Source organism: Epinephelus moara, chromosome 7 (genome assembly GCF_006386435.1).
Source record: "Epinephelus moara isolate mb chromosome 7, YSFRI_EMoa_1.0, whole genome shotgun sequence".
NCBI classification, from domain to species: Eukaryota; Metazoa; Chordata; class Actinopteri; order Perciformes; family Serranidae; genus Epinephelus; species Epinephelus moara.
This window is the reverse complement of record NC_065512.1, coordinates 41,458,241-41,469,578: the sequence shown is the minus strand read 5'-3', so window position 1 is coordinate 41,469,578 and position 11,338 is coordinate 41,458,241. Positions and strand designations below refer to the sequence as shown.

The window sequence follows — 11,338 nt, the reverse complement described above, 5'->3', positions numbered from 1 at the left end:
AAACTTTGCTATGCTCTCACTCTCACCCGCTCAAGGGTGCCTGTGGTGTGCAGCGGTGAAATGGGTCCCCGCTGAAACACTTTCCCGCCGCGCACGTTCCGGACGTTGTTTGGGCTATTCACCGGTATTGCGGTATATGAAAAATTCATATCATAACGAAAATAAATACCGGTTTTCGGTACAAACCGGTATACCACCCAGCCCTAATTGACACTGGATCTTTGTGCAAAGTCTGGTTTATTTTCAAGCCTGAGAAGGCAGATTTTCTAGCAGAAAAAAGACTTGAAGATGTTGCACAGTGATCAGTCACGCTCAGGCAATTTTAAGCAATAAGCTGGAGCACAAGAAGATGATTACATTACAATGTGGATTCTGCACCAGTAGAGGCTCGAACCCGCAACCTCTGAAACCTAAGGCGGTCATCTACAACTCTGAGCTAATTGGCAAGTAGCAACTCAACTCAATTTGTGAATGGCTTACACAAATTGAGTAAGCCATTCACTGTTGTGTAGGAAAGCAGCCATCCATGCATGGAAAGTCAGATTTGAAACCACTGTAAAAAATTCAGTTATTAAGACAAAAATCTGAAAATACACATATTGCATCTACACAGCATGGAGATGTTGGTAATTTGTTTGTAACAATGATTGATTTGCTCCATAAGTGAAAAACTGATGTTTAAAATTGCCATTTTTACATTGACTCCAATTGTTCACATTAGAGCAAAATTCAAAATGCTGTCAAAAATTCAGTTTTTGAGATAAAATTCTGAAATTTGCCACACATCATCTACCATGTATCTAGAATTTTGTCTTGAAGATTTATTTAGCAAGAATTTGCATGTATATGTTTACAGTACCGTTTACAGTCAAACATTTTGATGCACTGTAGGCTCAATTTTTGATAAACCAAAAATCTGAGAAACGTAATTTTTGTAAGACAGTCTGAAGATGCTCTGTAGCAAGTTTGGTGTCAATTGAGCAAAAATTGTGGGATGTCAATTGAGCAAAAATTGTGGGAGGAGATAGGTTTAAGAAGTTTTACAGTTTTTGAAAAGAAAAGAGTGATGAACTTCATAATTTTAACAGGTTTAAATGTACAAAAGTTTCTTCAGTATTGGGGCTACAGTTTGATGAAAGTTATGAAGTTGTAGCACGTATGGTTGATTTGTTATGAATTTTCAAAGTTTTGAACTTTAGACGCTTGCAGTAGCGCCACCATCAGGACTATTGGCTTGAGTTTACAGCTGAGGATATCTGGCATGAGACTGGACCTCTGTGCAAAGTTTGGTGAGTTTTCACCCATGGGAAGTATGATTTCCTCGGAAGAAGATAGAAGAAAGAAGAAGAATACCTAGGATTACAATAGCAAGGTCCGACATTAAGGTTTTTTCCTACTTGCCCTGCCGGGCAAGTACTTCTCAAATCTACTTGCCCCATCTAAATTCTTACTTGCCCTGCTTAAGAGTTTCTTTTTCTGGCTGTGTGGTGCATATTTTTGCTCATGACATATCTTACGTCAGCAGAGACGTTCAGCCAATGGAGGCAGCAGCACATAAAAAAGCAGCACACTGCAACTGGCCCCTTCGAGGACAGAAACAGGAGAGTAAATACGATTAAAGGCCTGGAGTTAAGATATTTTTAGGGCAAGGTCACTTTGGCCTTTGATAAATACAAATTTATTGGGGCATCACGGCCAAAATGTGGGGCACCAAGGCCAAAACCAATGGCGCAATAACAATATGTGCTAACTACATTGAGTGAAGACAAAACAATATATGTGTTGAAAAACAGTATTGAGTTTATTAAAACTGGGTGTGCATGACTGGGGATATATCTCGTTTCTTGTTGTTTTGATTCATGTCCCTTATTTTTTAAGTCTTTGAAATCTCTTTATTCTTTTGTTATCTCCTAGTTATTAAGAAATTATTATTAGAAGAAGATTCTTTATTGTCCTTTCTTAGCACATTACATACATTGAAACGAAATTTGACCTCTGCATTTGACCCATCCTACTGTATACACTAGGAGCAGTGGGCAGCTGCAATGCAGCGTCCAGGGACCAACTCCAGTTCTTTTGCCAGTGTCAGTGGTCAGGGTCACTGACAGGAGTATTCACCTAACATAGCCTACATATCTTTAATTATATAATTATTTATATGTCTCTATGTATATTTTTAAATAAATCCCCAATATTTAATTTGCCTTTAAAAAANGAGTCGGTGCTGCTTGCCCGATCGGGCATGTCTGCGCAGGGTCTGCTGGCCCGCCGGCTATTTTTACTTGCCCCGGGCATTCGGGCAACCGTTAATGTCGGACCCTGAATAGTGTCCTGGCAGCTTAGCTGCCCTGACCCTAATGACCTCTATAAAAATATCTCACCTGAAGATCTAAGTCTAAATCAAATGGAAATTAAAACAAAGTTAGGCAACCTTGAATCAGCTATCAAGAATAACCAAAATCCATGAGATTACCCAATTACACAAAAAGAGTTAACAGACAAACTGAAAACTCTTAAATAAAAAAAAAGCTTGTGGCACGGATTGCATCAAAATGAAATGTTGAAGAACAGTACCCCTGAATTGCAAACTGCAGTTGTTAAACTGTTCAACATGGTTCTGACCACTGGCTGCTTTCCTGATGTCTGGAACCAGGGGCTGATTACCCCAATCTATAAAAATGGAAATAGATTAGACCCTAATTACTACAGAGGGATCTGTGTGAGCAGCAACCTTGGGAAAATATTTTGTAGTATCCTGAATTCCAGGATACTAGCCTTTATTCAAGAAAAAGACATACTTAGTAAATGTCAAATTGGCTTTCTTCCAAATTATCGAACCTCTGATCTTATATATATACCTTACACACCTTAATTAATAAACATGTCCACCAAAAAAAGGGAGGGAAAATATTTGCTTGTTTCATTGATTTCAAAAAAGCTTTTGATTCCATTTGGCATGAAGGACTTTTCTACAAAATCCTTCAAAGTGGACTAGGTGGTAAAACATATGATGTCATTAAATGCATGTACAAACACAACAAATATGCTGTGAAAATTCACAATCAAAGAACATGCTGTTTAAGTCCCACATTATTTAACCTGTATATAAATGAACTTGCAGACCAGTTGAACCGCTCAACAGCTCCAGGCCTCACACTCTTTGACAAAGAGATTAGATATTTGCTCTAAGACAAGACAAGACAAGACAAAACAAGACAAGACAAGATACACCTTTATTGATCCCACAATTGAGAAAATCCAGATGAAGATGACCTGATTCTGTTGTCCCCAACCAGTGATGGTCTTCAACATAACCTGACCATCCTGGAACAATACTGCCATAACTGGGCCTTGGATGTAAATTTTAAGAAAACCCAAGTTATGATATTTCAAAAAAAAAAAAAAAAGCCCAGATGTCTTGGAAACAAATACCATTTTACTTTAAACAATACGGTAATTGAACACACAAAAAATTATACTTACCTTGGTCTGACCATATCTGCATCAGGAAGTTTCAACATGGCAGTAAATGCACTCAAAGAAAAAGCTTGCAGGGCAATGTATGCATTACAAAACAAATTATTCAACATTGACATTCCAGTTAGAATATGGTCAAAAATATTTGACTATGTAATTTTGCCAATAGCCTTGTATGGAAGTGAGGTCTGGGGTCCACTCAGTGGACTGGAGTATGGCTCATGGGATAAACACCCAATAGAGGCCGTCCACACTGAATTCTGTCGAAAAATTCTAAACGTGCAGAGGAAAACCCCAAATAATGCCTGCCGAGCATAACTGGGACGCTTCCCATTACTGCTTAATATTCAAAAACGGGCAATAACATTTTGGACACATCTAAACACAAGTCCAAAAGACACACTTCCATTCAAGGCACTAAAAACCCAAGAGCTGAACCCTGAAAACAGCCCCCTCACTCAGCTGATGGTGAAGCTAACTAACCAGACTCCCATCAACACAGCTCCAAAACAACACAACAAAATAAAACTAATTATGAATCAATCAAAAGATCTATACTTACAACATTGGAAAAATGAAACAAAAACTCAAAATAGACTAAATTATTTGACTCTGAACAGAGAATATAAATAATAAATAATGACATTAATGACTGTTTTCAAACTGCACTGTTTGAGTGAACATTCTTTTATCCCTCAAATTGTCGAAGCTATGCTAAACCTTTATCTCTATTTTTAAGCATGTTACTCCTATAACGTTACTGACATGAAGCGCACACTGAGAACGTCATTGTTCAATAACGATACTTTCGGTTTTTCTGACCATATTAGCCAATAAAGAACCTCAACATTACACGTCTATGTTCTGTACATGTCAGGCTAACCACTGAGTTTGCGTTTCAGCTAAATGTAAGCAAACCTAACACTAATTATGAGCTTGCAGTTGTATTAACGTGCAGCAGTTACACACATATTACTGTGCGATTAGCTAACAGTAATAAATGCGTGCGATGCTTGACTTCGACAGACAGAAAACAGGTTAATACGCCACCAACTTACTTAAGACACGGGGGGGGTTCTTTAATTCAAATGACAGTAAACTGCTAGGGAGGCTGACAGTTAACGTTAGGCCTGTAGCTTCGCTAGGTGTAGTCATGGTTTGTATCTTGGGAGAACTTCACTTTAGCGTTAGCTAACGTTACCACTACCACAGTCAGTGGACAAAATAGCTAACGTTAACGTTACCCTTAACAATTTGGAAAACAACCGGACGAACGTTAGCATGATAGCCAGTAAAATAACTTACCGGCGTTGGTTTGGAGGCACAAGAAGAGAAGGCAGATGTAAAAAGCAGCAGACATGGTTGATATTTTTCGAGGTAATGTTACTGACAGTTTTTCATATGCTCTTCGTCTCCGTCCAGACTCGCTCTCCTGTCTCCACCGGTCGATGTGCCAATGCTGCACTGTTCCGGTTGCACTTTCAAAATAAACGCCTGGTAGAACAAGTACAAACGTCTGACGACTTCAATACCGATGGCATAACTGCAGAATTTTATAAATCCTTCTCAAAGCAGCTAGCCCCATTCTTGTTACAGGTTTTCTCAGAAAGTATAAGTAATAATGCTCCCCCTCCTACCCTCACTCAAGGTCTAATTGCATTGATTCCCAAGCCCAAAAAAGATTGCTTCTCATTGAAGATTAGAGACCTATATGTCTACTCAATAATGATTATAAAATTATCGCTTTGATATTTGCCAAACGACTTAAAATAGTCCTTGATTCAATTATTGATGAGTCGCAGTCTGGCTTTATGAAAAATAGACACATTTCTAATAATATTAGACTTGTGTTAGACATTCTCGATTACTCTGAATTGATACATGAAGGAAGTTTCATTCTCTTTCTGGATTTCTACAAGGCCTTTGATTCAATAGAGCATCAATCCATATTCCACTCCCTTGAAAAATTCGGCTTTGGCAATTTTTCTGTAAAGCTATTAAAACTTTGTATACCAACAGTAACAGCTTGATAAAATTGAAATATGGCACAACCCAGAGATTTAATTTGAATCGTGGCATCTGTCAGGGTTGTCCTATCTCACCATTTCTCTTCTCACTTTGCACACAAATTCTCACATCTCATATCATCAATAGTGATATACAAGGGATCTCCATAGCTAATAGGGATATAATAATCAGTCAACTGGCTGATGATACAACACTGTTTTTGAAAAATGCTAGTCAGATACCTGTTAACCTTTATGTGATTAATGAGTTTTCTCAAGCTTCTGGTTAAGGACGGTAATGAACATGCTTTGTGCAATATCCCTTTGAAGAAAGAGGTTACGTATCTGGGTCTATTTCTAAAGACCAAAAGTCATGATGCTCTTCCAACTTTACTCCTATTATTCAAAAAAATCAAAATAAATTAAATCAGTGGTTACAAAGAGATTTGTCCTTGAAAGGAAGAGTCTTAATTACTAAGGCAGAAGGACTATCTAGACTCACATATGCAGCTTTTTCCTTACATCTTGACAATAAATCCAGTAAAGTGATAGATAAAATGCTCTTTGATTTCATCTGGAAAAATCGCATACATTATATAAGGAAAAGTGTTATTATGAATAATTATGAATCTGGTGGGCTCAATTTCCTGGATTTTACTACACTAAATAATACTTCAAGATCAATTGGACTAAGCATTTTCTAAAAAAAACCCCACTTCGATATGGAACTTTATTCCCGATCACATTTTCTCTAGCTTTGGTGGCCTAAGTTTTATTTTATGTTGTAGTTACAATATTGAGAAACTCCCTGTGAAATTGTATGCATTTCATAAGGTCCTTCTAGCATGGTCTTTAATATATAAGCACAATTTCTCACCACACAGTTACCTGATTTGGAACAATAGAGACATTTTGTTAAAAAATAAATCACTGTTCTTTGAGAGATGGGTTCAGAATCAGATTTTACTGGTAAGTCAGTTTAATGTGATGGTCTCTTACTTACTTACGAAGAATTTCTATCTATACACAAATTCCCAGCAACCCCTAAGGAATTTGCTATAATTTTTGATGCCATTCCAACAGGAACCTTGATGCTTTTTAGGAATGCTTCAAGGCCCACACCTCAATGTATATCTTTACCCAACACAGCTGACTCCTCCACAGGAAAAATTTGCTTTTCATTACTCCCTCAAAAAAATAATAGAGCCATTCGTGCCCTATTTCAAAGAGATGTTGTCTCTATTCCATATGTCACGGCATACTGGAATCGCTTTGTAAATGACATATGCTGGAGGAAAGTATGGTTAGAGATCCAGAAACAGTTCTACATTTATTTTGGCATTGTCCTATACCAAGAAATTTTGGGCAAGACCTATCTAGATTCATTATTGACATTATCTTTGAAAATTTCACATTATATTAGGAAAATGTGGTGTTTGGTTTTCTCAAGAATCCCAGAAAAGAAAACGATGTATTTTTTGTAATAAATGTGATATTGATTCTAGCCAAGTTTTTTATCCTTAAGTGTAAATTCAGTTGTAGTAAACCCTGTTTTATTGTTTTCCTGAAGGAGGTTGAACGGTATGTGAGAGTGCTCGAACGAACAAAAAGGCTGTGAGAACAATTCATTCATTCATTCATCTTCTAACCGCTTCATCCTCTTGAGGGTCGCGGGGGGGCTGGAGCCTATCCCAGCTGACATCGGGCAAGAGGCAGGGTACACCCTGGACAGGTCGCCAGACTATCGCAGGGCTGACACATAGAGACAAACAACCATTCACACTCACATTCACACCTACGGACAATTTAGAGTCACCAATTAACCTAGTCCCCAACCTGCATGTCTTTGGACTGTGGGAGGAAGCCAGAGTGCCCGGAGAGAACCCACGCTGACACGGGGAGAACATGCAAACTCCGCACAGAAGGGCTCCCACACCCGGGATCGAACCGGCAACCCTCTTGCTGTGAGGCGACAGTGCTAACCACCACACCACCGTGCCGCCCTGTGAGAACAATTAATGTCTTTAAATTTTTTAATGTTTTTGTATAATGTAATGTACCCCTGGATCCTTTATTTATTTCCTGTTTAATGTGCTGTCATATACTTTTCTTAAACTCCCTATAATCCATATCTTTGTATCTTTGCAATAAAGTTGAAGGGGGAGAAAAAAAAGACTTCAGTATATACAGTGTGTGTGTGTGTGTGTGTGTGTGTGTGTGTGTACATACTAATCTGACTGACGATAAATGTATCATTTAATAACAATGAATGATCAGATGTGTTTGATTTCATAGCAAATAGTCAGTTTGGCTTATCTTCACAACCTTTTGCCATAGAAGAACAAATGAACTGTTTGGTAGTGCATATTTTTAATGAAAATATTTGACCCTTGTAAAGTAACATAAATCTGTTCAGTAAAACCTCTGCAATTGAAAATCCCACCATACAGGGCCCTCATGTCTGGAGTCACGTTTTTTGTTGCCAACTTCCTGTAGGAGGCAACCTGCAAGAACTGCAAAGGCATAGGATTTAAAGACACACCGACATCTAGTGGATTTTTGTTAGCATAACAGACCTACACCAAATGGTAGAGACAGCTTAAAGGGATAGTGCACCTAAAAATGAAAATTCAGCTATTATCTACTCACCCATATGCTGACGGAGGCTCAGGTGAAGTTTTAGAGTCCTCACATGCCTTGCGGAGATTGGCGGGGGGAGCGGCTAGCACACCTAATGGCTGATGGCGCCCCAGACTAACGTCCAAGAATACAAAATTGAAACCACAAAATATCTCCAACATGCTCATCCGTAGTGATCCAAGTGTCCTGAAGCCCTGACATAAAAAGTTGTTTTGAAAAACGTCATATGAACTCTGTTTTTAGCCTCACTGTAGCCTGTAGCTCTGACTGCTTCTCTGTGCTCCGCGCTCACGTGTGCGCGCTCAGGGTGATCGGTGATGCACGGTCTCTGAAGAGCAGCAGTCTCGTCAGTACTGATGTCCAGATTCTCAAGTGCAGGCATCGCCAATTCCCAGTCTGAGCAGCAAAGACTTTCCTCATCCGTTGGCATTGCTTTGCATTTGAAACAACTACACCACCAGGTTTCCAGTGCTCGACTCCGGTATTCTGCGGCTGGCTGAGGCTCATGAGCTGCGGTGGCTGCTTCGTCCAGTGGCCTGAGTTCCGCGTCCATATACTCGGGCTCAAACAAATATGGCTCAACAAAGAAATGCTGTTCCTCCTCAATTTCAGTCTTCAGACATGTTGGGCTGTCCTTTGCTAAAAGACCATAGTGCAAATTATCTTTTAGCTACTGTGGTTACTGTTGTCTCTCCCTGCGGTGCACGTGTCACGTGATGTAAACATGGGTAAGCAAAGCTCATGCTTTTGATGGTCTCACGCAAGCGCGCACACGTGAGCGCGGAGCACAGAGAAGCAGCCAGAACTACAGGCTACAGTGAGGCTAAAAACTAGTTGTTTCAAATGCAAAGCAATGCCAACGGATGAGGAAAGTCTTTGCTGATCAGACTGGGAATTGGCGATGCCTGCACTTGAGAATCTGGACATCAGTACTGACGAGACTGCTGCTCTTCAGAGACCGTGCATCGCCGATCACCCTGAGCGCGCATACGTGAGCACGGAGCACAGAGAAGCAGTCAGAGCTACAGGCTACAGTGAGGCTAAAAATAGAGTTCATATGACGTTTTTCGAAACAACTTTTTATGTTGGACGTTAGTCTGGGGCGCCGTCAGCCATTAGGTGTGCTAGCCGCTCCCCCCGCCGATCTCCGCAAGGGATGTGAGGACTCTAAAACTTCACCTGAGCCTCCGTCGGCATATGGGTGAGTAGATAATGGCTGAATTTTCATTTTTGGGTGCACTATCCCTTTAATCAGGTAGAGTTACCTTTAACACATTTTTCATGAAGACACAGTGACTCAAAATGGGCTCTACCAAACAGTTGAAGAATCCTTTGAGGAACACTTATTTTGAAAGGTGAGTATACAACATGTTATTTATTTAAGCATTACAAGCACAATTTCTCTCTGCAGATATGTTATATTTGGAACAACTACAGTATTTGATATTAGAACAAGTCAGTATTTTAGTATTTTATGATAAGTGGTTTTCTAGTGAGTCAGTTGTTCAATAAAGAAGGACTAATATAAAATTATTCAGAATTAGTTGCCAACAGTTGTAGACAAATTGCACAACTCTATTTCTTGAGTCAAAGTAGAGATACTCCTGACCAAATATTATTCCGATACAAGTGAATGTTGCTGAGTCAAACTGTTGCTTGAGTTAACATAATGGATCACATGCTTTTAAATTACAAAAAAACCCATTATATTATATATTCAAAGTACTTTTAATTAAATCTCACTGCATTGTTGTAGGAACAAAATTTGTTATTACCATATATAGACATGTAATATTTTGCCTCTTTTCAGTGTGTAAGGCCTCATTGTACCTGAAGTAAACTGTGTCCTTGAAGAGCTTTAATTTGTGTGTGAGAAACTTGCTTTGTAGTTGTTTCCATAATAGTTATCAGTAAACTGGAGGCCTTCCTTTGCCTCCCTTTTGCTGTGCTCTTCTGAGTTTAAATTATATGAGGATGTGGCATAACCAGAACAAGGCCTAAAAGAACAAAAAATGGACTATTGCAATGATTAATTGTGATTAATTAAATTAGTTGGGAACCAGACAAGCAATTAAGCCAGCCAATTAGGGTTCAGGGGAGCAGCCTAGGCCTTATATGCCCCACGCTACAAAATAACAAATAATCAAGTCAAGTAGCGGTTTCAAACAAGTTATTATTTCACACTTTATTTTCATTAATCAGGTCACCAGAAACCAATTAAACACAACATTCTTTAACAAACTTAAGCCATTTCATGTTTAAGAAAACAGAAAAAGAAAAAGAATCCAGTTTGAGCAATGGGTGGAGAGGGGAATGGGGATGGCGTACCAGAGTTTATTGCATGAGTGTGAGTTGAATGAGTGAAGACAGATTTAAGGAGAGCCTTTGACTAGCATGAACATTCCAAAGAGTTACCACATTATTCTGCATTTCCATGAGTGATCCAGGGTCAGACAGCAGATGAGCATAAAAGGTATAAAAAAAAAAAAAATCTAACCTGCTCTCTCAGAGGGATGTCGTATGCTGTAAAGCCCTGTGAGGCAAATTGTGATTTGTGATATTAGGCTTTATAAATAAAATTGACTGATTGATTGATTGATTGATGATTTTCAGCACTGGAGTACAACTCAGCAGTTTCCAGCTCCTGAATCCTCTGCTCCACTATAACAGCAATCACAATCCAACAATCAACAATCCTACATGGTCACACTGTCATTCTCCAAGATCCTCTAAGAAGGGAGAACTTACCTCAAGGAGCTTGTAATGATTAGTCAAAAAGAGAGTGACTTGTATGCCCAAATCTGACCAGTGATGACATGTTTAGCCGCATGTCATCATTTAATCGCTGGCTGTCCAGGTGGTGTCCAGCAAACGATGTGGGTTTCGTTAATAATTGGCAAACTTTCTGGGGAAAACCTGGTCTTATTAGGAGAGACGGCATTCATCCCACTTTGGATGGAGCTGCTCTCATTTCTAGGAACCTGGCAAACTTTATTAGTAATTCAAATCCCTCACAACCCAGAGTTGAGATCAGGACTCAGAGTCGCAGTCCTATACGCCTCTCTGAGCTTCTAGTTCAACAAACGGTGTCTGTCCCCCGACCACCTAAATTATTTAAATCTAAAATTAAACAAAGAGGAGTTTTTGTTAAAACCTCTTCTGTGACAGAAAGACAAAACAGGAGAATTAAATGCGGACTGTTAAATATCAGGGGA

At 39.2% G+C, this 11,338-nt stretch overlaps 1 protein-coding gene across 1 annotated transcript in view; it reads right to left on the bottom strand.

Annotated features, from left to right (window-relative positions):
- The window catches only part of il10rb (interleukin 10 receptor, beta), a 52,736-nt gene extending 47,800 nt beyond the window's left edge, over positions 1 to 4,936 (bottom strand). The window contains exon 1 of the mRNA XM_050048345.1: positions 4,783 to 4,936. Coding sequence (XP_049904302.1) covers positions 4,783 to 4,837 — 55 coding nt within the window. The 5' untranslated portion in view covers positions 4,838 to 4,936. The remainder of the gene's footprint in view (positions 1 to 4,782) is intronic.
- Positions 4,937 to 11,338: the final 6,402 nt, after the last annotated feature.